The 27,584-nt window shown below is 42.4% G+C and overlaps 3 protein-coding genes across 3 annotated transcripts in view; 1 reads left to right on the top strand and 2 right to left on the bottom strand.

Annotated features, from left to right (window-relative positions):
* The window catches only part of LOC119145955 (cytochrome b-c1 complex subunit 2, mitochondrial), a 12,099-nt gene extending 4,205 nt beyond the window's left edge, over positions 1–7,894 (bottom strand). Inside the window, 10 exon segments of the mRNA XM_037382817.1 lie at positions 841–936; positions 1,102–1,159; positions 1,576–1,673; positions 3,112–3,236; positions 3,578–3,634; positions 4,615–4,679; positions 5,894–6,043; positions 6,169–6,197; positions 6,200–6,260; positions 7,742–7,894. Coding sequence (XP_037238714.1) covers positions 841–936; positions 1,102–1,159; positions 1,576–1,673; positions 3,112–3,236; positions 3,578–3,634; positions 4,615–4,679; positions 5,894–6,043; positions 6,169–6,197; positions 6,200–6,260; positions 7,742–7,777 — 775 coding nt within the window. The 5' untranslated portion in view covers positions 7,778–7,894.
* CRYM (crystallin mu) lies at positions 7,895–19,949 on the top strand. The gene is given in 11 exon segments (XM_037382414.1): positions 7,895–8,045; positions 8,150–8,426; positions 8,428–8,487; positions 8,727–8,877; positions 9,883–9,945; positions 12,087–12,188; positions 13,361–13,499; positions 13,502–13,535; positions 15,792–15,921; positions 16,850–16,934; positions 17,601–19,949. Coding segments are annotated over 11 exon segments (1,257 nt in total). The 3' UTR covers positions 17,666–19,949.
* Positions 19,950–22,330: 2,381 nt separating this feature from the next.
* On the bottom strand, positions 22,331–27,282 carry ANKS4B (ankyrin repeat and sterile alpha motif domain containing 4B). The gene is made up of 2 exons (XM_037387121.1): positions 27,054–27,282; positions 22,331–24,049 (listed from the first exon to the last, which is right to left on the bottom strand). The coding sequence occupies exons 1-2, from the start codon at positions 27,215–27,217 to the stop codon at positions 22,972–22,974; spliced, it is 1,242 nt and encodes a 413-aa protein (XP_037243018.1). The 5' UTR covers positions 27,218–27,282; the 3' UTR covers positions 22,331–22,971.
* Positions 27,283–27,584: the final 302 nt, after the last annotated feature.

Raw genomic sequence — 27,584 nt, forward strand, 5'->3', positions numbered from 1 at the left:
TTCAGAGATATGGAAAGCAAACATTTCTAGCCAGGACTTAGTTTCATGACAGAGAAGCCAGGGTTTGAAGTTATTGCATGTCCACTCAGGAAGACAGCAATAAGATGTTAGTAAACTGTAGGTCATTTAAAAAGTATTTTACATTTACACATTTTCTTGCAAGCACAAACCCAGTACCTTACTACGCCTTATTTGAACCTGATCCTAAACCGTACATAGTATGAGATTATAAAACTCAATGAGTCTCCAGATAACAAATATCCAGAAAAATAGCGTACCTTCTGTTCATAATAATATTTATCCTGTTTTATAGAAACCGAAGTTATTCCAGTCGAATATTAAATGTTGGAAACTTATTTTTTCCCCTGCATGTGTCTACAGAATGATCCAATACTCCAACTAAAGAACTGGTATTAGTACAAGATACTGCTTTCTCTTGAAAGAGCTAAGCATTGCTTTGTCTTTTATGAAAGCCTTAAAACATTCCAAAGATCTTCCCTAAAAAGAAAGCCTACCACCTCTTCTAGACAGTCCTTAATCTACACTTAAAGCAATCTTCCCAAAAATGCCAAGAGAAACTATAAGCCTGCTTGTTTTTCACTTTATGGAATAAATGACCTTGCAGGTAGTTTTGCTGGAGATACGGGTTCAGTTTTATCCCAGAACTTTCCATGGTGGGGAATAATCCTCCGCTTTGATGGGAGATGCCTCTGAACTGTCAACTTCCCATGTACCGCATTTAGTACAACTACAGAGCTTTTGGTTGCAATTTTGAATACTACTACATTTATAATAAACAGAACATCAGTCATTCAGAACAGATACAAGAAACATACTTACCCCCTCGATAAACAGCCTTTGCACTAGAAATACCAGCTCCACCTCGGATATTTAGAAAGTGCTCTGCAACTTGCTTTAAGTCAGAGTGCTTTACACCTGCAACGTAATAGTTATTCCAAGTCATGTAATGGCATTGAAAAACTACAGCAGTTATAGAAAAGTTTTTCAAGAATATCGTAACATTTTACTTATACAGAGAGCTCAAATTTGTACAGTAGTTTTCCCTTATGCATTGCAGTGTCCGTTAAGGAACATACATACCTATTCCTACAAGAGCCATTCTCGCACTTGTGAAATTGTTCTGTACAAAATGGTGAAGCTGCAACAGTAAATTCACATTTAGGGTATTTTATATAAAGAACAAAAATGGCAAGCATGTTTCTGACATCCCCCCTTATACTTCTTAATGCAGCAAACTCTGCTGCTTCCAAAAGGAATAGTCTATACAATAGCATTTCATGCATTCTCCAGTGACAGCTAAAGAACATCTGCATTTCATTGACAGCCTTAGTATCAACAGACAGCCACTGACACAGAAAACCACCTCCCTAAATATGAATGCAAGTTCTGTACCCAATACTAAAAGTTGCACAGAAATAAATTATTTTAACACCAGTCTAATATGGTAGTAAATCTGACTATATTTACTAAATTAATTTTCTCTCACAAGTGTCATCATCTACCCTTGATAAAGAAACTGAAAATGGATTTATAACACAACACAAATAATCCTACCTGCTCAGAAGTAATTTTTCCAATTCTGTAATCTGGACAATATAAGGGGTTTGCCAGAACATTCTTGTAAGCTGCAGCATGCAAGTTTTCCAGCACTCCTAAGAGGAACAGAGTTTCACCCATGAGGATTAACATAAGAGCACTTTTAATGAAGATTATGAATGAAACAATGTTACCCAAGTGAAACAGAGCTGTGGTCCACTGAGGACCCCAAGTTTCACAAAAGCAGGTCTGGAATAATCCAATACACATGGACATGTCATCCAAATTCTCGTGCAGCAGAATCTAGCCTGAGGGCTTCCATTCTTTCGTAACTTGTTAAAAAAAAATAAATCAAAAATCTACAACTGGCCTAAAACTCAACACTTTTTGGCCTCAACAGCAAGCTATAAATAAATAAGTGTTTGGAGGAAGGGGAGTAGTAGAAAAACAACAACAAACCCCAACATCCTTTTAGTTTCAGAAGCACCATCTCACTGTCAGCACCCCTTGTTCTTGAGCTTGAGAAAGAACAGGCTGTTTATAATACCATTCGTAGCTTGTAAGATGGTTCATCTGTCTCCCTATTTAGATGAAGGACTGCTGATGTCTTCAGTTCCCTGCTCATTAGATTTTCTTGCATCCAATAGCATTCTACTCATTCCTAGTTTTATATTCTCCTTGTATTTGTTAATACTCTCTCCTCAGAAGAAAAGATGACATTCCTTTCTTCATAGTTCCGTTTCTGAACGTAACCGTAACTGAAAATACTAAATTACTATGAAAGCAACCTGTAGTTGATACAAGTTTAAAACAAAGACTGTTCACGATTCTAATTTTAAAAAATGGTAAGACTTGAATATAAGCCAGAGATTTTCCAAAGCCTAACATTATGTTGTCACTTCTAACAGGTTATGAAGGTGAGCACACTTCACAGAACAGTACAAATTATGTTTATTGTGTAGAACTACCTGAGTGAACTCAGATATCTGACTACAGTTAAATAACACAAGATATACTGCAATAAGCTTGGTTTGGCTAAGGCTTTGCTTGCTGCTTTTTTGTTTTTTAAACCCACAAACCTAAATTTATGATCCTAAAGCTGGAATCCATTTTCAGTGTAATGAAAATACATATTGGGGGTTTTATACCAAAATAACCATACGAATTCAAGAGGTCTTTTATAGAATACTGTTTCCACATCCATGAGTAATACCTAAATATTGTTTTCAGAACACAAGCTGCTGCAAATATGACTTGCACATTCTTTGGCTGTACTGAAAAAAAATATTAAAAAGGTAAAATGGAAGCTGTCAAGGAGAACAGTGTAAACTGTCTTCAGCATGTTACTTGCTAAACGTCATGCACAGGCTGGAAAAACTTCTGTAATTATAAAAACCCCCTTCCATAACAAGAGAAAGACCGTACCTATCAACAGGGGAAAGCTGAAAAATTAAATGGTCACGTGACAGAGCGAGAGGGAAACTATTTTTGCCAAGGTTTTAACTTTAAGAAACTCCCATTAAGCCAATGCAGTGGATCAGGAAATACACTTACCAACTTGAGGATTCTGAAATGCGATTGCTTTGTCAACTTTTATTTGTGACTGAAGATCAGTTACTTCCCACGGTCTGAACTCTGGTGCTGTGGTGACATTAAGAAGGTACTCCATTACTGTATCACTAGATAAAAAAAGTTAAAGAGGCATTAAACACAAGAGGATTTCTTTTGAAGTTGAAAGCAATTCAAACTAATCTGTAAGCAACACATTAACAACAAAATCACTCCAGCCGGAGTAGTTATTAGCACTGCTACACAAAGTATGAGAATTCAACTTCAGTTCTGTGGCATTCGTATGCTCAGTAACATGATACAGAAGGTGAATATTAATACAGTAATTTACTGATTTATCATGAAGACATGAAAATAGGCATTACTCCTACCCTGTAAAATGACAGGTCTCTATACAGAGCAGTTTGTAAAGAATGCAGTAATTCCATTTACAGCACATCTGGATACCTACACATAGTCACGCAGGCATTCAACAGAGTACGTCATTTTCTCTCTTGTTGAGTACACACTAGAAGAAAAAAAAAATAAAATCCATTTCAGCAGAGAAGACAGAAATGGCTTTTCATACATATTCCCATTGACCAAATCTGTCAGCAAGATATGGACTAGAATATCTGGTTAACATTAAATCTGCTTAAGGGGACTGTTAAAGGAGCTATAATACACACAGAGCAGAACAGACATAACTAAACTCGTATCTCAAGTATTCAAGTAATAACAAGTGTCTTGTGACCATCAGAATTTAAGATATCATAATGATTCAAGGTAAAACAACAAGTAAGGCTGAATATCAAAACCTGAAAAAAAATGTATATGTGTATCAAACAAGGCAATTTAGAAATTATTCTCTTTGGGCAGAAAGCATAGTTGGTCTTTTCCACTTGCTTCAACAAATTTGTGATTAACAGGAACAGAAAAGGGTAGACTCAAGTTATAAAAGACACTGCTTTTAACCAAATTCTATATAAAACAGTCTTACTGGATGATTTCAAGATACACTGCAAGAAAGCAGGCACAGCAAGATCCCTCTTTTATTTCTCTTAGGCTTGTTTTCTAGGCTTTAAACTCTCAAATCACAAAAGCCAACTACTGTCTGAATCGTTCCCCAAATTGCAGTATGATGAGTGGTATCTATTCACAAAAGATGGAGGAAAAAAAAAATAAAAAAAATTATCTACTGACTTCAGGAAGTTTAATCTGAAAGCCTGAAAAGACAGAAAGAACACTAAGCTTTTTGGACAAAATATACTTCTTACAGGTACATGACATTTACGTTTTGTTAACTGAAAAGTGTTTTTAAAATAGAAGTCATGGGTGCACTCTTGAACCTCAACAGAATGACAAAAGATGTTCCTTGTCAACGTTCACCATTCAAGTACCATTACCACACTGAGCTACGACCCACGTGTTATGCTTATTGTTTTAAATTTCCTTTAGTCATATAGCTTGTTTGCATCTTACCAAGACAGATTACATGTGGTTACAAACCTTAGGCTGCCCCCAACAGCTTCAATGCCACGAGTAATCCGGAAAGAAGATGCTCCTTTAGTAGTCTATCACAACAACAAAAAAAAGCAACTTAGAATTTAAACTATTTTAAGAACAGATTTTCCTGATGTTGTTCATTGCTCAGGCAACATTGGAACAGTATCTGTTTATTCATTTATATGGAAGCCATTTTGAAGAGTTGAGCCAGCTTACTACATCCCTACTCCCAATCATTTCTATCATCTCTGATTTTCCACCATAATTACTCACATATTTGCTCCTCAGCCCCACTCTAGAATGATCCAGGTTTGCATTTAATAGCATTCTTTGAATTAGATAAGCTTGTCAAAACCAGGGCAAGGAATGCCTACACATACTATTACGCTGACAGCTGTCTGGGGAAAGTAACTTCGGGTGGCAGTTGGAAAAGTGATAATAAGCAGCTGGGATGTTGGGGTTTTTTTTGTCTGCTTGAAACTGATGTGGATTGAACCCACACAACAGCAGTCAAAGACATGTCAGTGATGCTGTGTAGCTCTAATTGTCACAGCCTGGCTGGTGTGTGAAAGAGGTCGTGTTTACACCTGCAGCAACAGCCAGCCAGCCATGAAGATAAACAGGGACCAGGAGAATGGCCACAGTGGGTCAAGCCCACAGGATCTCTAGCCCAGTGTTCTGTACCTAACAGAGGCAACAGAAGCAGCTGTTGAAATACAACGTCCCACAACCCATTTAATGGTATTCCTGAAGTACCTACAGGAGTTATTCCCAGTAACAACTGTTTAAGGACCTGCTATCAATGAACTTGACCAATTCTGTTTTGAACCTGCTGATATACATGTGCCCCCACAGCATCTTGTATAATTGAAGCTAGACACAGAACAGGAAAACAAGGAGCTTAAAGTATCTTGATAGCAGTAGCAAGAAAAACTATTCAGAAGCATTACACACACAAAAAATTGAGTTTGTATCAGCCACCCAAATTAACTTTTAATGCAGCTTAAATAAGTTACATGCATAGCTTGACACAGATATATTGTAAACATAGTTTAAGAAACCACCAGAGAGCATAATTCTAAATAGATATTGCTTCCTGTCTTCCAGCAAGTAATGTCATTTCTCCTGCACTTGAAGCAGGTAACCAAGAATCAAAATACATCGTTTTCCACTTTATAAGATCCCTTACATTAATTTTTACAATATGGTTTATTTTTGCAATCATAAACCTTCCACTATTTCATCCACCACCAATATAATAACAAAGAGAATAAACACCTACCAAATTAGATGCAAGACGAAGCAAGTGAGCAGTTCCCAAGTTACTAGCAGTTTCGTATCTGCTGCCTGCTTTAATAAACACACCAATTCTTGAAGCTGGAGAAAAGTTTTCCAGAGACGCAATAATTAAGCCATTTGGTAATTTTGTGATCTGTTTTAAAAAGAAAAAATATTGGTTTAGTCATCCACTGAAGTACTGTCATAGTTCTGGCTTTGACTGAGCTTTAAAAAAAAATAAAAAGGAGAAAATAAAAAAATACCACTATTCATACTGACCTCAAGATCCTCAGACTCTAGAGATAATTCACTCGTTCTGCAGTTGCTGAGGTTGTAACTTTAGGAGCTACTTTAAGTGAGTAAAGTCTCTTCTAGAAGAGAAAGCATAAGAGAATGGATTTCTTGAATTAGTTCATCACGTGTTCCATTATATACTGAAAAAGGAACTAATTTTAAAGTAGAAATACAGTGGATGACTTCAAGCCCCAGAATAAAAACAGTGATTCCCTTGTAATTCCTCTGATCACGTTTTACATCACTGTTGGAACCTGTGCAATGACTTACATAAGGTCTGTGGAAGTTCAAGAAACAGCACTCTAAGAAATCTCCCCCACAGCTTTGCTGTTATGCAGTGAGAATCTCTATTGATTATATATTGACTCTAGGACCACTGCATGGCAATTAACTGCACAAACAGCTACAGCAACCCACATACAGAACACAACTTTGGAGCCAACTTCCTAACTTATTGGGTGTAGGCGGTTCAGCTCCTGAAAAGCTACCTCTCAGAACACCAACCTACCCACGCTGACTGCTGCATACAAGGAGGACACATATGCAAGACCTTAAACTGTAGAGTAATAGCCAGAAGTCTTCAAATTGCAGGGGTGAACACTGCACGAGCCTTCCCTTCAGTAGCTGGCAACAGAAATGACAAGACTATTGACTTCGAATCTGAAATGCTACTCCCTTCCAGCCTTTTTGGAAGCTTTTTTATACTTGTAACATAAGCTATTTATTACTCTTCACGTTGAAAAAATAACTTAATTCTCATACATCTCAAAGTAAAAACTGAGTGACAAACGCCGCTGCACTCAGTTGTAGGGATACTAATGACCTAATGCCCGTTGCTTTGGCACAGACTCCGTTAGATGAATGAGTCTAGGAAAAACTCCTTTCTTCTCCCACCACAAATTTGGCTCGACGCCTCATTTAACCTCTAAGCCTACTTATTTATTAATTACTAGTGCGTGTCTAAAATTGGCTCACAAGTACACTGTGGCCTAGAAGCCCTTTACCACCCTACCCGAGCCGTTTGCAGCACAGACCCAACAGCACTTACACCCCCGCTGCCCGCCAGCTCCACCAGCCTCTGTGCAGCAGAACGAGCTCCCTGCCCCCCCGCCGCCGGGACAAGCCGCAGCCGCTTCCCAAGGGCACCACCGCGCCGCAAGCCGGCCGAGAGGCCCCCCCAGAGACCGCCCCCACGCCTCCAGCCACACGGGCGGCTCTCGGGGAGGCCCCGGCTGCAGCCCCCGCGGCGGCCCCCCGCCCTCGGGCCGCAGGCCTGAGCACAGGCCGCTCCGGCCCGGCCCGCGGCCTGCCTGACCTTCAGGCCCGCCGCGCCGCTCCGCCACCCGGCCGGCCGACCAGAAACGAACCCGCTGCCTCGGACTTCCGCCCGCGGCCCTCGCTGACGGCCCCGTGGAGAGGAACGCGGCCCCCTCACGCCCGCCCCTGGGCTGCCTGCAGTCAGGCCCCCTAGCAGCCGCCGGGGCCCGGACGACCACTGTGTCAACCGCGCGGCACTTCTCCCCCCCGCCGCGCACGACGCCACCAGGTCGCTCTCCACCGAGAGAGAACGCGCGACCACCGGGAACCCCTTCATCTTTCCGCGCCCCTCCGCTCAGCCCCCGCCAGGAGAAGATGGCTGTCCCGCGGGAAGACTCTGCCTTCCCGGCACGCCCCGCGCCGCGCTGACTTTCTAACGAGCAAATGCGAGCAAATGGCCTGTCTCTACTGCTCCGCGCTGAGCGTCACGCCTTGCGGGCAGAGCGCCACCCGGCGGGCTCCCGGGGCGGCTGCGCGCATGCGCCACAGCGCCGCCTGCCGGTCACCGGGCCGGCTGCTCCACCCTTCGTGGCTGTGGGGAAACCGTAAACGAGTCACGGCGGGGCCGCTCCGCGGCGTTCGCGGACCGCCTGCCCCCGCAGCGGGGCTGGGGCGGGGTGGCGGTCTCTGAGGGGGCGCGGGCCCTCAGCCGCTCCGGTGCCCGTGAGGGGAGCGCGGGGTAGCGGCGGCGGGGCGGGGCGCGGCGGGGGGCGGGGGCGTCCCGCCGAAGTACTTAGCGGCGGGGCGGGCCGGCGGAGCGGTAAACACGGTGCTGTAGTCCCGTCAGGTCCTGTCCGCCCGGTGACCCCGCCATGGGCTCGGCCAGCGCCCGCCTTTATCGGCGCCGAGGAGGTGGAGCAGCACCCTGCCCCGCGCCAGCCTGCTGCTCTGCCGGCGCTGGAGGCCGCCCTGGGCAACTTCTCGCCGCGCGGCGGGGGGCGTCGTGCAGCCCGTGCGCACGTGGTGCCGGTGCCCCGGCACGGCGGGGTGAGGCGAGGGGGCGGGCGGGGTGGCCTTGCTGGGCCGGACCAGGGCCCTGCGCCGCGGGGAGCTGGGGTAGCGGCAGCGGGGGGCCGGGCCTGCGGCGTGGTGGGGGGAGCTGGGGCACCGGGGAAGGTGCTTGGTGCCGAGTTACCGATTAACGGGTTAGTGTTACCACGCGCCGCTGGCTGTGGGCTGCCGTGCTAAGGGCACGTCGGTAATTACGAGTCAGGTCTCTCAACAAGCTTCCTAGGAGTCATGCCCGCTTACAGCGCCGCGGATGATGCGCTGACAACCAGCTGGTGACTTTCCTACGAGCACAAGAAGGACAGCTCTGCCCCTTCCCACCAGGCCACGGTCCTCCTCTTTGACCCGAGAAATGGGTCTTTAAAAGCTGTGAGTTTCACACGCGCTTCTGCGTTCCTCTCTGTGGACGCTCTGTCAGCTGTCCCTTCTGATTCTTGGAAGCTGGAGCTGGTGTAAATTGGCCTGAGTTTTACCTACCTCGTCAATGAAAGTGTGTTTGGCCTAAAGCCTGGGGTCTTTCGTGTGTGTTAAACTGTGCTGTCTGCTGCTCACTGCTGCCTGTGTCTTGAAGGGACTCTGGTGGCTCGTAGGGTGGCTAGAAGAAGCGGTCAGAAAAAGTTTGCCATGTATTTGAAAGGGAAAAAAAAACCCTTCCCATGTGAAGAATTGATCTTAAACCATATTCAGGCTATATCAAAAGAGGCTTACAATTGGCATTGTGGGGAACAGTATTCAGAGTCTTATTTGTTTCCTTTTTTTTTTTTTATTTGTTTGAAGAATTTAGGGAATTTTTAAGAATATTGACCACTTGCATCACACTTCAGTAGTAAGGATTATTAAAGGACCAAAACTGTCAGTTTTTTGAGTGCCATAATTCGTGTACAGTAGCTAATCCACACTGAGGCAGGAGTGCCCCGCTGTGTGTGATACACAATAAAGGAATTCTGTGTTTCCCTGGCGTCTATTTGTACAGACCAAAGCAGTGCAGACTTGTGAACCACTGCCAGCATGCACTGGTCCCTGGTCTTACTGGAGCGCAGAATATTGCAGCTACGTTGATCAGCTTCCTGTGTTGCAGAGCCAGGGAAATGCAGTGCACTAAGAGCTGTGTGAGTTAGGGGTAGTTCCACTCTGTGCCAGTTTACACTCCGTTTGTGCTGGTGGGATGATGTGGAAGAACTGGAATAGACAGAGAATCTGCTCAGTTTAAATGTGATTTTTTTTTTTTACGTGGTTTGTGCTTGCTATAGTAATTATCAACTCTTATATTTTAGCTATGCCATGTAATAAATCACAAATGTGATTAAAAGTTTTGGTATTTACTCATATTTTTAGTGTTCATTTGTCTCTGTTGGAACTTTTTTTTTCTTAAAGGTTCTAGATGGCAGTGTCATTACAGCAAAACGAACAGCTGCAGTTTCTGCAATTGCTACCAAGGTATGTCTTCTGTATTTTAAGTCAGGACAGATTTAGTGGCACTGTATAAAAAATGACCGGAAGGCGTGATGTAAATGTCTTTCAGTATACGTGAATTTTCATCGAATACAGCTTTAAATTAGATTTATGGTAACATAGGTACCTTCAGGGAAAACTTAAAATGGGAATTTTCTGTTCTGAGTGAGTTATGTCTGGTTTTAACATTTTGTATGTGATTGGAGAAGGAATCTGAGCTGTGTTATTGTGGCTTGTTGTTCTGCACGTTCCTCTGGGAATTTACTGAGGTGTCTTCCTCTAATTTTCTTTCTTTTGGTTTTGTCTTAACATGCTCCTTTATGGCTTTGGGTGATGTAGCTGTGGTGATAAATTCAATTTTGTTTAGATGTAAGTTTTCCCCTGTTGGGCCAGGACAGGTGGGTTGTACTGGACCTGCAGAAAGAGGAAAAAGCACATTTTCAGGGGGCAGCATGGGTCGTTTTAAGATAGATGATGCCCAGGTTAGATGGATGACTTGTCCAGGAGTGGCTGTCTGTTAGTTTCCCTGTTCTCACTGGAAGAGGTCCAGATGACTATCCCTGACTAAACAGCCTTAAGTGTCTGAAGACGGGTGTGGTATATCTTGCTGTATGTTGCTTTACATTATTTCAGTTTCATTGGAAATTGTTGGTTTTAACTTCTTTAAAACTGTATTTGGCTGGGCCACTAATAGTGGGAAGAGAGCAAGTCACCATCCATTGCACAGCAGGGTTTTAGCCTTTGCCTGAAAGGATGAGGCAGTAAGAAGAGGGCCAGAGAGGAGAAATACTTTGGGTTTTCACCCATCAGCCTTGTATCAGAATCAAGGCTGATCTCACCGCTTTGTTGGTGGCAGTCTTCATGCCAGCATGACTCTATGCATGGCAATAGAGCCACACTGACGTAAAATTGGAGTGAAGAACCTATCCCCAAGAGCTTCTCCTGAACCAAGGGAGAGAACAATTTAGAATGGAGTCCTTGGACATGAGGTTATAGGACCTCATTCATCTTGGCCATTCTATACATGGGCAGTTCTGACAATTTTTACACAGTCAAAGCTCTGCTGGCCTCAAAGGAGCTTGGCTGCTGAAGGGACTTCAAGATCAGATCCTTCATTGTCGTCTGTTGTTCTGAGAAATTTTCAGGAGTGTTTGAGTTTAGCTCATAGCTGTCATCCTGTCCTCTTTATGGCATTTGCTTTTCAAAGACCCATGCTTTTATGTAAGGAACCTTTGAAACCAGTGCTTCAGAGTCTTTGAAAGGAATGTTAAAAAGAGTTCTCGCTACTGAAAAATGGGATTAATGAGATTTTTTTCAATTTATTTGCAGAAGAATAAGTGTCGAGAGCCTTGAAAATTCTAAAGCTTTTTATACAGAAGTGATTGGCCACAGCAAATGCATAAACAAGATGCATGGATAGCTTAGGGCTGGACTCCAGGAGCCCTCTCTTCTCCTCTGCTAAGTACTGGTGAATCACAGACAGAACTAAACCAGTAAATCAAAGCAACTAGAGAAGTGAATTTATTATTGTTCCTCGGAGCCATCCCTATTTTTACAATGCCTGATGTGTACATACTATGGCTCTTAGAGTGACGGGATATGCTCGTGGTATAATTTATGGCTTCAGTGAATTGAAATAGAAGGCTTAGTGTGGGGCTACCAAGCCAGTTAACCCCACACAGCTACCACTGTCAGTACTGATAGCCCTGTTTTCACCCAGTGCAGAGCGTAAACACTACCATTTTACACTTAGTCACATAGGTATAATACATTGTACTATGCTAATATTTGAGTGTGCCAAGGCCCCAGAATTTGCACTGGCTCGTGCTGTTGCATGTTAGGTCCAAATCTCAAGAATCGGACAACACAAAATCAGAATTAAGCCAAGATGTACTTTGGTGCTATTAATGCTAGCTTTTGCATTAAAAAAAAAATACATTGTATACTGGTAATTGAATATCGTTCTGTGTGAATCAATACTAACTTTTGATAAAAGCATTAATTTCCTTGTTTAAAAGGACTAAGGACGCTGCTTTCTTTTGTAGTATTTTGATATGTATTTGTCATATTTGTTAAAATATGTTGTCCTTACATATTGTTTTTTTTATATATTTGATACCTTTTAGTTGTTAATGCCAGCTTTTGCAGATGTCCTGTGCATTTTGGGAGCTGGTGTTCAAGCATATAGCCATTATGATATCTTCACAGAACTGTTTGCATTTAAAGAGGTAATGGACACATCTTAACAGGATACATTTATTTTTCTCTATTATGTTTCAGGAGCACTTATTATAAATGAAGTATAGCCAGTAAAGTTGTATTTGGTCTGGCCAAGCAGCTAGCAGCCCTCACGGTGCTGTGCTCCGTACCCGAAGCCAGAGAGGTGCTGATAACACACCGGTGCTCCGGCTCCTGCTGACCAGGGCTGGCACGGCACCAGGGCTGGCACGGCACCAGGGCTGGCTCTGCCACATTCCCCCTCACCAGCAGGCTGGGAGTGGGCAGGATCTTGGGAGGGGGCTCAGCCAGGATGGCCAACCCCAGCTGGCCAAAGGGGATGTTCCATGGCATATGGTGGCTGCGCAGCAATAAAAGCCAATTTTATTGAAATCAGGAGTGGGGCGTACGACATTTATTATTGCATTTGTCTTCCAGAACAGCTGCTAAGCATACTAAGCACGGCTTCTGGGAAGTGGCCAGACATTACTGCTGATAGAAAAGTAGAGAGTACATCTTTTGTTTTCCTTTGCTTCTGCGCGTGGCCTTTGTTATTGCTTTATTAAACTCCTTTACCTTGACCCACGAGGTTTTTAGTCTTATTTTCTCTGCCCCCCCTCACCATTAAGGAGAGAGGAGTGACAGAGTGGCTTGGGTGGCACCTGGTGTCCAGCCACGGTCACAGCCATCACAGAAGTTGAGGGATTAATTGTATTTTGATTCTGTTTCTACAGAATCAGAAACTCTGAGCAGCTGTAGAATTGCTTGCTCAATGTTGTTGTTTTTTTTTTTTTTTTTTAAAAGGGGTGTGTGTGGGCAGAAACCAAGTTGTTTCAGATGACTTCTTCACCCTGTCTGAGAAAATCTTACTGTGTATGCCATACTTAGATAGCTTTCTGTGACTTTCCCCTAAATATAGTGTTATTGGAAATATTTGTATTTTATAAATACAACTCTCAAGGAGCTGTTTTTTCTGGCATCACAAAACAGTCATTCAAATGTAGCTGCACACACATGAACTTAGGTCACTTGTCATGATGACAACAATAAGGGTAACCCCCCATCCCCCTTTAGGATGTGTGTAACTATCCACTGCAAACTGGAACAGTGTTCTGCTTCAGCAAGGAGAAGTTCTCCAAACTAATCTGTTTGTGGTTTGTTTTTTGTTTTTCTTTCCTTGAAGGTCAGGATATGGAATCGCACCAAAGAGAAAGCAGTGAAGTTTGCGAATTCAGTTAATGGTCCAGTGCAGGTCTGCTCTTCTGTTCAGGAGGCAGTTACTGGGGCTGATGTGATTATAACAGTCACTATGGCAACAACACCGATTTATTTGGAGACTGGGTAAAACCAGGTGCCCAATCAATGGTATGCTTGTTACGATTGTTTAAAGAATACATTATTATCCCATTTTCACATCAAAAACTGTTGAAAGCGGTATTCTGTGCTTCTTGGAACAAATGTTCTTTCTGTTTTGACTTTTTGCCTTTAGTGAGGGTCCTTTTTCCCCAGCCATGTCTTCCTGGTTGTTTGGAGCCAGAACTCCTGATTATTCCAGAGTGGAAGTTTGCTAGAGCATGGGATATGCTTTTTTCCCCCAGTGGTGCATCATCTTTGATACCATGTTGTCACTTGATGCTCACCTCACCTGGATCTCCATTTTAATAACCTATACAGACGTGTTCTTTCCAGAGTGATTTTGGATGTTCCCTTGGTAGTTGTCATCTTTCTTCAACCAATTTTGTAAGCCCCCTCTTTGTCCTTTTTGGGCTGATCACATTGATTTACTTTTTTACTTGAGTAAAAAAGATGCAGTAACTCTGTTAAGAGCTTAATAATTCGACCTCTAATTATGGTGAGATTTGAGGGAGGATTTTTTTTTATGCCTTGTTTGGAGTCTCTGGACATGACCACATTTGTTTATTTTATTAATTGTGGGCCTGGTTCGGATGACCTTATGCACTTACCAAATAGCTTGGTAATAAGACAAAAGCAACTTGTCAAAGGGAACAATTTAGATAAAGGTCCCATGTTCCAGCAGCATCCTACCAATTTTTCAGAGCCTCAATTTAGTCCTTTTGTCATGGAAAGTTGTTGTCTGTCTCATGTCATGGCATAGAAGCCAGAAGCACAACCAAAATCAATTAAGGTCTACAGTCACGGAGAGCAACACCTACACAAAGGACCCTCTCCTTTCTTTGCTTTTTTTTTTTCTTCCCCTTCTCTCTTATGAGGCATTCATGCTGTTTGAAGAGGCATTCAGGCAACATGGAAATGGAATTATTATTCATAACAATTGGGCACTTAAGCATTTGGTTACAGTATAATTGGGTTGTTGGTGGGTTTTTGTGTTTTTTTAGCCCATAACAAGTTGTTAGTGGTATCTTGCTGTGTTTAAAAAGTTCCTCGATTTGTTTTCACTTTCTCAGGTAAGTGAAAATCCATAATCTGCTCAACTTGTACTGCTTATGAGGTTGCAAGGAAACAATAGAAGGCTACAGGTTTAAAAATCCTGATAGTGACATTGAACTCTGTCTGCATGTGCAAGTCTTTGTTGCACAATACTTAGAGAACTGAGGGAACTCTTCAAATCTTATTTTTTCTCCATAGACACATAAGAAACACCCAAATCAAACTAAAAGGACTATAAATTCAGGGTGTTTGGTAATGCTCTGATGAAAGACAAAGGTAGAGAAGATAATGGGCATGGGGAGTTGACTTCCTTAAGCCTTAGCTACCCAGAGTCTGCTTGTAAGGGTGGTCTACTGACAAATCAAATACTGAATGTTTTAGAGGAACTGTATTGGATGTTAGTTAACTCTGTTTAAGAAACAAAAAGCAACAAAACCTGTTAGTTTGGTAATCACAGAAACGGTGTTACTGTTTGTCTGCAGAAAAGTTGTAGTCTGTATAGCTGTTTATTCTAAAGGTGCCTCTGTAAGCAGGGAAGATTGTCACACCTATTTATTGGTGTCATTTTCAAAGCTGCTGGCAAAGGCTTGTTTGTTTTATACCTGTACATAGTTACACGTATCTTTAAATTTCTTGTGGGAACATGAGGTGATGAAGGGCTAAGCAGTCTTAAGTCCCTTTGTTCTCTGTCAGCATTATTTGGAGGGAGCAGTTTGACTGGTACACCAAAGAGCTGGAAACAGTGCCAGCAAGCATCGCACTTTTGCTTCCTGAACAGTTGCAGTTTAATGCTCCAGCAGGTTGAAATGCAAAGGCCGATTGCTTCCAGTTGTTCTGGCTGTGCTTACGGGGAGTGTAAGACTTTTAGCAGCAGCAGCATCTGCATGACTAGAGTAATCTGGAGGGCTGGACACAATGTCATCCTTCATTAGCATCAGTGGAAATTTAGGGGGTTGGCATCTTACAGAAACAGGCCATGTGTATGTCAGTGTTACAGCTGAGGCCAGGTTGAGAGAAATCCAAGCTTTTTCCCAGTTGCTCAGGCACATCCTTTTTTTTTTTATCAATCACATGTTCCAGTGCTAACATCAGATTGTTTGTATTATTAAATTTCCACAACAGTGTCCATTGTTACTTCACACATGTCTTTTGGACAGAATGTGGTTTGAATTTATGAACATTCCTCCTAAGTTCATCATTTTTGTTGTCTTAGCTGTTGGAGCAAGCAGACCAGACTGGAGGGAACTGGACGATGAACTGATGAAGAAGTCTGTTCTGTTTGTGGATTCCAGAGAGGCTGCTCTTACAGAATCAGGAGATGTTATATTGTCAGGGGTAAGGTTTTCTTAAATTACTATCTTCAGTTCTACGGCAACTGGCTTGCATTTGAAATGAGTTGGTACTAATGATAGGCTGCACTGAAACACATTTTAGAGCATCACATGCAGTTGTTGACACGTTTCAAGCACAGGCTCAATGATAAATTGGTTTCAGACTGAGATGTCTATGTGTCTATGCCAAAACCGTGCAACCTCTGTACCTGACACCATATTACAGTAGCACGTTTTCAGCACTGGCCTTTGTGTACAATAACAATGTATTGTTCTTGAAAGACGTAAATTTCCTGCAATGTTTGGTAGTTATGTTAAATATTTTTCAGATTACTTATTTAAACCTGTAACTTTCTTCCCGTAAGATTTCGGCGTGATTGAAACACATCGTGCCTCTGTGTACAACATAATGTACGTTGTACAACAGAAGCCAGGCAGTGATCTGCAGAAATCCGATGACAGGGACTCCTAAGTTTAATAGTTCTCTTTTTTTCTTTGAATGGTTTTGCAGAACAAACGTAACTTCCACTTTTGAGATTTCACATAAGAGGCCTAGATATGGTAGAGTGTGTGGAATATCATGTGCTTTGTGGGATAAGTAACAAGCTATCCACTCTGTGTGTGGTTAAAAAAAAAAAAAAAAACAACCCAAACAAAAAAAACCCCAAACAACCCAAAACCCACCCCAAAACCACAAAGCTTTTTGCCTAAGTCTGCCAGCTGTTTTTCTCTAAAAATGTTCCATTCCTCTGTGATTTCTGTCCAGTTTCTGTGTTATTTGACTGAATACTGATCTGCTTCACGATGGAAAGGAATCAGTTCTAGAATAGCAGAACTGCAGGAGTTCCTTCTTCTGAAGTCACTCAGAAAATGGCTTTCTCAATGTATGTATGGATATCACGTTTGTGTATAAATATGTATTTGTTTCACAGGCAGAGATTTTTGCTGAGCTGGGAGAGGTAGTGAAGGGTACAAAACCAGCCCTGCCTGAGAAAACAACAGTGTTTAAATCGCTGGGTAAGAACAACCCCTCCTGTGTACAAGCCTGACAGAAAACAATGCCATGTTATTTATTAGGACCCCATGCGTGGGAAAGCTGCTGATCATCTTCAAAACTGCTGTGGCAATGCACTGTCCCCAAGAAGCTAGAATGTGATTTGCATTTTCCCTTTTTATTTATCTAGCAGGACTGATGTAATGAAAAGTGATAGGAGAGCAAACCAACAATAGGAAGAAGTCTGTCTTCCACTTTGCAGTCGTTCAGCGCGGCTGCGGCGTTCATTAATACCGCTCCAACCCAAACGCCCTGCTGTTACGGCCCTGCAGTCTGTCTGACCCTCAGACAATGTGACAGTGTGCTAGGGGGTTGGTGTTGACATTTGGGTAAAGAGGGGGAGCAGTGATGGATTACTCTGGTCTGAGCTGCATGATATGTCTGAAAAGGGCCAAGCTGTGATATGAACATGGAAAACTAGATTCATACCTCTACGTTAACTATATAGCACACCTAACAGTTACACAATGGCTATAAATTTTGAATGTAACACTCTAGGTGTTTGGGATGGGGAATGATTCATGTTCCTGTCCAGTTGGGTAATTTCCTGAGTCCTTCTGTTCTTTTCTGATGCTGAAGTATTTGTACAGCTGAGGAACTGTTTGAAGGTGACTTCAATTCTTTTTCAGGTATGGCAGTTGAAGACACGGTAGCAGCAAAATTTGTTTATGATTCATGGTCAGCTGGTAACTGAAGAGAGAGAAGTCTGCAATGCCGATGAGGCCAAGAAAATTGTTTGCACTTAGTTTCCTTGGATCCTTTGTTAACAAGAAAGGCACAAATCCTATCTGAATGTGGCCCTTCTAGAACATTCAAGAATGAAAAGTAAAATTTCAGCAATTGACTAATTTCTGCATTTTTCTAAGGGCAAGTATCAATACCTGCAGTATTACTAATAAATGTATCTCTCACATAACGGCAAGTATTAGAAGTTTGCAGTGATACTAGGAAGGGTATCTTTACATATTTTAGTATAATTCTGGAATCTATTCCTTTCCTCCTTAACTATTTCTGTAGCAGGAGTCTATAGATAGACTTTGTGGGTTTTAGAGAGGGAATTCATATTGGTGTAAAATATATCCATTTGGAGAATGGACTCTGCCATCATATTTACCTGTGATGGTACTTTAAATGCAACTGTGAGCCTCAGTGCTGCAGTGACAGTAACAGTCTTCAGTCTCCTGGGAACACAGCCCGCCTCAGACTCCTGGACACCCCTTCCCTTCCAACTCGGATGGGGATCTGGAAGTCACCATCCTTGCTTTCACCCTGACATTCCCCCTTCCCTGCTGTCAGACACAAGTTTTTCACTGAATAGCACGCTCCTGAGTGGGAGTTTATATAATAATGATGCCTCCATACAGTTAGATTTCTGTCTTTCTCTAAAAGACCTGGTGCAGGAAGACTTAAGAGTGCAACAAATCAGAGCTAATATTATATACATCTTAACTGGAAGGAAATTCAATACCTTCCTTAGTACATTCCTGGGTAGGATGCTGCCATTTTCATATTGCAAGGAGTCACCCAAAATGTAAGCACTAAAACATGTTTTGATTTGTTTTATCTATATTTTGTGGGGAGATTTTTTTTATTAATCTGTGATGTTTGTAAGGTGTTTTTTTTTTCCAAGCTTCATGAAGGTTGGAACTGCACAAACTGGTTTCAGTAGGATAAACTTCAAGTATACAGGCAAATATTTTCAGCTTGGCTGTACCACACTTCAATTGGTAATTGTTCTTCTATCCCAGTGGGTATTAGCTGGGGCAGGAATTTCCATGATCTTTCCTTGGCAGAGGACCCCAGTGATGTTTTACATAAGGAAAAGTTCTAGTTCTGTGCTGTTAAGCAATTGCCTTCCAAAAGATTGAACATCTACTGAAAAACAGCTATTGTCCTGGAAACCAATTCCTCTCTCAGGCTGGAGTTGTGCGTTGTGAAAACTTATTTCTACTTACATATTTCATGGAGGCTATTAAATGTTAATTTAATTCTGTGGAGGGATTAGATGACATGGTCATTTTATAATGATGCCAGTAGAATACGGTGGAGCATCAAGAAGGAGCTTCAGAAGCAGTTAGTGTTAAAGCCCTTGATGGTACATAGTAAGTATAGAAGAGGTTAATGAGTACAGTGCAGGTGTGACATAAATTATACTCCAAATTATAAGCCTGGTGTAAAGTAGTTGCGGGGAGGGAGGGGGAATAGCAGTAAGTGACAGAGTTTGTAATATGCAGAGTTTTAGCATGGAAGGGTACCAGGCCAGTAAGTGAGTAGAGCCAAAGGATGTGTTTGTGTGAATAGAAATGTAACTCCATTGGTCTTGTTTATATCAGCAGAAACACAAACAGAAATTTATCTTCAAGCTTTTTAATTTTCTAACTGTAGCAAAATTACCCTTCCGTCTTTACATGTTTTTTCTTCTCTGTAATTTCTGAAGTGTTTGTGTTGACTTAACTTGTTACTTCAGTGATGGAGAACTCCACTAGTCTGAAACAAACATGACAGCCATTGATGTTCCATAATACAAGAACTGTGTGGAAACTTGCACTACTATTTATGACAATATTATCCCAGTTCTGTGCCTCTGTAAAACGAGATTTGTAATTTGAAGGGAGGCTTCGTGTTTGGGAAGAAGACAAATCCAGTTTATTTTCACATGTACACTTCTGCAGACTATGCACTTTAAAAAATAGATGGAGCCAGTCCAAAGAGCTGGTTCTGAAACCCCACAGTGTTCTCAGCTTTCCCTGGCAATAGGAGGTTCTGGGAGCCTGGCTTCAGCACGGTATCCGAATTCATGAATAGGATTCAGTTCAGTTACAATGGGAGTTAATTGGATGCTGTATTTTAGATTTATTTTTTTAAGGGAAATAATAGCTCTAATTTCCATGTTTCCTTCTCTTACACAATTTCTTAAGACTTTAATTTGTAACTTGCATTTATGTTACAATTAAATAGATACTGCTGCTTGTCTTTGACTTTTGTTGTCGATTCTGTTTCTGGTTTTGGGGTTGGATTTTTTTTTTTTTTGGTTTTGGGGTTTAGTGGTTTTTTGGGTTTTTTTTTTTTTGAAGATTAGGAAGAAAGTTGTTGCAGTGTCTGCTCTGAGTAAATGTGAGCACTGAATGGGAAGAGGAAAAATAAACTGAGACTGCTCTGCTCCACTGTGATACTCAATTTTGCAATTGTCCCGTCCTGCACATTCCCTCCTCTTGATGTTTGTCCAGTGTGGAGTATTAAATCCTTAAGGAAGGAGAATCTTGTACTGGGCAGGACTGTGATCATGTGGGATTCTGTGGTTATATGGTTTAGGTTAGGCTATAAGATTGCACATGTGATACAGAAAGTGTCTTCAACTGAACTGTGCTATACAAATGTTGCAAAGGAGTCACATCTAGGATTCATTAATTTAAATGCTTCCAAACTACAGAAGAAAGAAAAGGATTGGTGGAAAAAATTTGGAAAACAACAAAGCATGAGTGGATGGGAAAAACTGAAATGTGGGGGTTTTATTATCCTCCACACCCCCTTCAGTTCCATATGGCTGCTTTATACCAGAAGCCAATTTCCAGGACCACCCTGCAAGAAAAGGGCTAGCACTATTGCACTTATTTTTTTTTAATTTTGAGAAGATATATATATTGGGGTAGATTCAGTTGTCTAAAAACATCCTGTGGGCTGCTTTCAGGTTTCTTCAGTCTCTGACTGCAGTTCCAGAAGGCCAAGGGACTCCTACAGATCTTGTGCTGTACCTGCTAGCTCCATAGAGGTGCTGCGAATACCTAAGGATGTACCTAAATGCAGTGGATGCTTGCGACAGCGGAGTCAATCGATTTATGTGCAGATAGTCTCTGCTATTATCCATGGTGTCAGAGGTTGCAGATTTACAGCTGATTGTGCAAAGAGGCACATTTTTGGTGCGATGTAGAGATACTTGGGGCCCAATTCCCCCTAAAGTGTAATTTCACCAGGTGCCTTCTTTCTTACCTCCCATCCGTGACGGGCACTTGCATGCTTAGCAATTTTTGAAATAATTTTTGGATAAATGGGTTTAACCCGGTTATTTAAAATCTGGCCTGATAAGGTGCATTATGCTCACAACTGCACTAGGGAGAAATCGTCAGAGTAGCACAGACCTGGTGTCAGCCCGTTCTGTTAGGGCTGGTAGAATTCAGGCTCTGCAGCTGCGGCAAGGGGAAGATGCAGAGCGCGATGAGGCTGGGCTTGCCACTTCTGGGGCTGCTAGGAGGAATAGGAAACATCCACATCTCCAGGATGGGAAATAGAAAATCCTATTTCCTCCCATCCAGGGAAGGATTATAGACCTAGAGAAGCAATCTGCCCTGGATTTTTGCATCAATTGCGTGACTAAGAGTTACAGGATTTGCCCCTTCAAAATCTACTCTCGTATGCATTCAAATGTGTAAATTCATCAGTTCTTCCTTGCTTTGTTAAACATTTTGCAATTTCTTAGCCAAAATGAAAACAACCCAGTGAGTTAATAACATACAGCCTGTGTGTGTGGGGGATGCTGTCTGGTTTAATTACTGAGCTAAGTACAGCAATCATTTATGTTTGCACAGAACAGACTTTGATGCGGCTGCTTAATAGAAGAAAATATCAACCTATGGAAGTACTGGAATCCAAGGAGGAAAGAATGCAGTATAAAATCCACCCAAGAAAAGGAATGTACAAATCGAAGTAACAAAAAGATGTGGATAGAAGGAAGCATGAAAAAAATAGGTCATTAACTAGGATTAGCGTTCATGAATGTAGAGTACTCCTACGGAAAAAATCATAGCTGACTAATGGGAGAGCTAGAAAAGAGATTTACAGGTAAATGCCCCGCTAATAATAAAGTTTGTAGTCTTAGCCAGAGCATGGCTGCTACAAGCACCTTACTAGATTCACAAAACTCAACGGGAATGATTAATTCTTATCAGATAGTCCTGGCTTCCCAAGGGAACAGGGCTGAGAGAGATGAAGGCATTCTGTGAATGCCTCCAGCCTGCAAAGAGCAGGAGCTTCCATGGAAGCACAGTCTCATTTTCTTTCTCTTTCCATGCACCGAGTGTGTGTGTACCCAGTTACGTGCAGTTCTCAAGCTAAGGCTGACAACAACCAGCAGAAAGTGCTGTGTGGTCAGAATCCTGGTTTCTTGGATTTTGAATGGAAAATGCACCCTATAGGAACCAAGCTGAGGATATACCACAACAGATGAAAGATGTTGAAAATAAAGCCTCAGCTTCTTGTAGGTGGAAGTATTGCAGTCTTGATGCCATTTAGGACGTGATGGGTGCTAGCAACTGGGCCCAGTGTAACAAAACAAGAGAAAAGAATGTACAACTCACACTGAACATTTCTTGGCAAGATAGTTCATGTATTTTAAAATTAGTATCAATACAGTAGAAAAACAGTCTACTGACAAGAAAACAAAACTTGCTGTCAACTAGTCTTATTCAGGTTAATTCAGAGGCTATTAGAGTCAATAAACCACAGCCAAAATCAAGATTCAGATGCTATTTCTAACATATCAGCAGCACCAGGAAGAGCAGTTTGTAACGATCTAACAGAAGCCAATGGAGAAAACCCGAAGCTGTCAAGCTTTGAGAATATTCTTTGCATTGTGGTTTTGGAGAAGAAAGGAAGGGCTTTGTTAAGGAATATCATGTGGCTGGCCTTCACTAATATTTTAAGTTATTCGGACCAAAAGAAATCCAATCCCCATAAAGAGTTCAGGGAGCAAAAGCTGTAAATCTGTAGCCTTTGGGGGTTTACCTTCACATTCTTTTTTTTTTGGCAGATTATATTCCAATTAACATCCTGTTCGCCTCAGCTATCTATCCAGAGAGAAAAGTCTTCGTCCTTGCTGTACTTTCTAAAGCAATGGGTAATCTCTTTGCCTTTCACTTCAACAGACGTCTGAAAAGAATCACGTCTTCTTTGGAAAGTAAAACCATAATGATTCCGTGTGCAGGTTACAGCAATGGGTATGTTAATTTATAAGCAAGTATCTACGGTTTTTCCAGGATTCTGGAGTGCCTGTTTTCTTTTATTCACAGCATTCAGGACTTTCTTTCTTGGCCCAAGTTCCATCTGAATGCTCTGTAGATCTTCATCAGAACATAGCATCAGGGCATCTAAATCAATTTTTTCCCTCATGAAGACTGGAAGAAACTCATCCAGCATCTGTGATGCCAGAAATACCTCAAGGGGTGTGTTCTCCGCGTCCTCGTCATCCCAAATAACTTCTTCCTCCTCCTGCCAAGGGGTATCAGCACCATTTTGAGCATTGTCTTCCTTGCCATTCTCAGCATTTTCATACTGAAAGAGCCCAATGGACATTTTAAAGCTTACATCTTCTTTCTCAGAAGACACAGTTCCAGGATTTAAATCTGCAGCCAAATTCCTTCCAAATACAATCTTGCCAAGACCTGGCCGCTTGAAAATGGAAAGCTGACTGTCATTATCTGAAAAGTCTTTCTCTTCGAGGTCATTCAGTAATTCCTCCTCCTCTTTCTCATCAAACAAATGCATCACAGTTGTCCTACCTGTACCACCCTCCTGGTCACTGCTTTGTGTTTCCCGGCTTCTTGTGCTGTCAGCTGTCTTTTTTGCCTTCAGTTTGAAGGTATCTTTCAGATTTTTGGAGAAAGAACTTGTTGTATTTGAAGCAAAGAGGCTGGGCAACTTCACCCTGGAGTGCGTCCCTCTGGAAGAATTTACTGTGCCAACCTTTTCTTTTATGTAATTCCGGTTCATTTCATGCTGGTGTTTCTCTTGACGCTTCTCACATTCCTTGATTTGTTTCTCCACGTTCCTCTGGGCCTGTGCTTTGAGTTTGGAGACCCTCTTTGGATTCAGGATATTCTGCTCGGTGGCGGCTTTGTCCAGGATTCGGACACATTCATTGCGGTCCCTGCTGGCAGCCACCTCCAGGGGGGTGCGGAGGTCATTGTCCAGAGCGAAGATGTTGGCACCAAAGTTGATCAGAAAAGAAACACAATGGACGTGACCGTTGCAAGCAGCGTGGTGGAGAGGTGTGTTCCCCCAGATGTCACATTTGTCCGGATCACCTCTGAGAAGGGAAGTAGCATACAGTGAGCTGGATGTACCCAAGCATAGCGCTGCAATATAGGGGCAATATGAGGAGGATCCTTCACTGGCCACAGTGATACGTATTTAATGAGCCACGCAGTAACCTTTTTGGTAGGTGATAGGTAAATGATTAGTAAAGCCCTGATTACACATTTTTCTCCATTGCTATTAGATTAAGCTCAGATAGATACTCTTGTTTTAATTCAACGCTTTTGTTCTCCTAAAGCTGCTTTTGCTCATGGGGTTTGAAAAGCAGAGGCTCGTTTGAAAATAAAGTACCACATCTTGTCAGTTTAATTTAAACCCAGTGGAAAACATTGCTTTGTTTTTAACTCTTGCACTGCCTTCACGCTGAACTGCTGCCTGCAGGTGAGAATCAGCTTGAATCTTTTGATACTTATTTGGCAGGATCAACTTTAGCAATGTTCGGAACAGAGCTGGAGTCATCTTGTGACCCACACCCAAGGCAGCCACAGCATCCCAAAACCTTTAATAACTTCAGAGCCAGAGGGCAAATTTACAAGGAGAATTCTACTCTTGGGAGTTCAAGCATTTCAATGTCTCAGAGATTGGGTCCACAGCAGCTGTGCTATGAACAAAATGGTACATCCCATCACAAAATCTCCTTCAGGCTTGGTTCTCTGGCTTTGAGTATTTCTGAAGAAAAGCACTAAAGGGCCAAACCTGAAAACATCCTTTAGCCTGAAGTGCCATAGGCAGGAGAGAGGTCAGGAGCCCTTGCAGAGCTGAAACACAGAGCTGCTCACATGGGGGAAGAGCAGCAGGTCTGAGCGCGCCAGGCTGCGGGAGCACAGGCACTTCTGCAGGGAGGTTGCAGCTGGGGATCAAAGTTTCTCCACTTAGACATATGGAAGCCATGTGTACATATTTCTGCTTTTGTGGCTCTGCCCTGGGGAGCTGCCTGACTGCGGCCAAGCGTGCCAGATCCCTGAATTCCCACATTAGCTAACAGGCTGCATTATCCTGAGCCTTGGGAGTGTGGGGTCATCCATTCTCCCCTGGGTCCCTTCATAGCTGTTTGCGGTCTCTTGTCCCCATGGAGCCTGCCAGCCTTTGAGTCTCAAACAATTGACAGACTAGAGTGTCTGCTTCTGGCTCAATGGGACTTTGGGTAAGGTTTGACATCTACTTTGGGTTCTTATATCCCTCTTTTCCCTGCTTTCCCAAGAAAGAAGCTCACACAAAAGAGAGCAGAGCTACTTGGTCTTGCCTTTATTTGCATACCTGCAAAGCAAGCAGAGAAAACATCTCTCGATGCCTGTGAAGATAAACTTTTTCAAGGTGAAAGGAGTTTATTGTTAGCATTGCTGGATGTCCCAAGGGCCAAATGTATTGCAGGCTCCACAGTCCTAAAATCTGCAGCCACTCTAAAGAAAACCGTCCTGTGTCTCAGTGCCTTTGTCAGGAAATCTCTTCAAGGAAAGAATGAATTTGTTAAAAAGAATTAAAATCTTTTCTCACAAGAAAACATTGACTGCAGAACAGACTGAACATCTTCCAAAATTCAGCTTCTCCCAAGGAAACCGGTGGGGCCATTCCTCTGACAGCCACAGCTTGCTGATTGTATCAAGGAATCTTGGATTAAAATAGAGGTGAATGCGTATGTTTGAAGATTTTGAGGGCAATACTGTCCCAAAGCTGTCCTCTACCAAGAAAAAGTGTTAGAAATACATTAAATAACAAATACATAAAAATTCTGATCTTTGTGTCATCCACCGTGACTTCTATCAGCTTATATGGCAGAAGACATAGTTTTTACTCTAATCTTGGAAAAAATATTTTGTTATTTGTTCCTTAGCTGTTGTTCTGTCTTCTAGATGTTCAGGGACAAACCTTTATTGACTCTAGATATTTTCTTGGAGCTGCCTTAATTATATGAGTTGAAAAACCGTTGGTCTATTATCGTTTCTGCTGAGGGAACAGCAATAAGCGTACGGTCCAAAGGTCTGCTTTATTGTGTTATTACAGCCACACCTGAGCTCAATGAGCTATAAAGCAAATCCTTGAAAAACCCATTTTTATTCCATATTTTCAATTCTATTTTTCATAAAAGAAAACTCAGATACATCCAAATACTTACTCAACTTTTCCATCCAATCTTCTTTAAACTGTTATGATTGAAAATACAGATCAACTTCATCTCAGCCCGGAAAGAACATTTTATGAACTGTATCCCTTCACAAGAGCAGATTTTATTTTATTAGATCTTCTTAGAGTATCACAGCTTAAAAGGTAGGCTCCAAGCAAGAGAGTACAGAGGGTGAGGAGGCTATTACCATTTCAATAGTACATTTTATGCACGTAGTACACTTAAATGATACCAGAGATACTACTATTAGAAAATAAACTTGTAGAAAACTTTCCTTTCCTTTCCTTTTGTCTCCCCCACCTAAGTTTACAAGGATCCTACCACAGCTTCTGAAACAGTATTATCATTTTTAGCGTGCTGGTTGTTGCTAATACTATAAAAAGCAGAGAAATAACAATTTAATTGTTCCTGTCTCAGATCTATCAGTTGTGGCTTGCCTCTGGAAAGCATTAAATCTTCATGGGTGCCTACCGACTGCACTTTGCAAGCAAACGGGAGAGATTTTTTGCTAAAGTCACATTTCCCTGTGGAGCCTGTTTCGAAGATAGGTTTTCACCAATCTAGGAGGTTGGCCAGCTCCTCCATTACAGAGGGGCAAAGGGCCCTGCTCCTGCCACCTGCCCTCCGCAGGCTCCATCTATGAGACGGTCCCACTGATGCCAGCGCGGCGTCACCGGCCACAGGTACCGACCTGCCTGTGGGGTCGGCGCCTAAACCATTGCCGACGGAGAGAAACAGTTCTTGGCAACGCATCAAAAGAAATGACCGGGATTTTCAGCCTTTGGGGTCTGAGGTCATTGGGCCATTAGAAACGTGAAGCACTAATTACAGTTTTGAGCTGCAAGCTTTAAGCAGTGGAAGCTGATTCACTTACCCTCTCCGGCATATGACTTCCAGAGCTTCCAGGTAGCCATGGTACGCTGCCAGAAGGGTGGGAGTTACCCCGTCTTCATCTGAAGTGTTGAGGTCTTTCTTAGTGGCTTCTTTCAAGAGGTCCAAATTGCTGTCAGCTGCTGCTTTGTGATACCTGCTCGACATTTTTGGCAACTTCGGGCTGCCCAAAGCAGCTGTGAACGATACCCAGACTGCGCAGTCACCCTTCCATCACGGGGATAGTTCGTTAATGATTACAAGTTGAGATGTCCCCGTGAGGATGGAAAGGAGGAGGCAAAGTTCATCCTAGCAGACAGCCGACCTGGAGCTCTGTGTGGGTAATCAGGCACGGATGGTGGGGAAGGCTTTCACTTTCTGGAGGGTAGCTCTGCTGTTCACCATTTCTCGCATCTCTGACTACTTAAACGTAGAGGGGATCCATTCATCCTGCCTGTGTCTTTCCCTGACTTCTGGGAGAACTTCAAAAAGACCTTGAACTTCAAAAAAAGCCCACTTCAAAACCCTCAAAAAC

This window comes from Falco rusticolus, chromosome 4, assembly GCF_015220075.1.
Source record: "Falco rusticolus isolate bFalRus1 chromosome 4, bFalRus1.pri, whole genome shotgun sequence".
Lineage (NCBI taxonomy): Eukaryota > Metazoa > Chordata > Aves > Falconiformes > Falconidae > Falco > Falco rusticolus.

Bases quoted from the DNA above. Each gene is read 5' to 3' on its own strand.
- ANKS4B (XM_037387121.1), bottom strand. From the start codon at position 27,217: ATGTCGAGCAGGTATCACAAAGCAGCAGCTGACAGCAATTTGGACCTC. The intron at 24,050-27,053 runs GTAAGTGAATCA...TTCCCTTCTCAG, and splicing joins GAAGTCATATGCCGGAGAGG to AGGTGATCCGGACAAATGTG.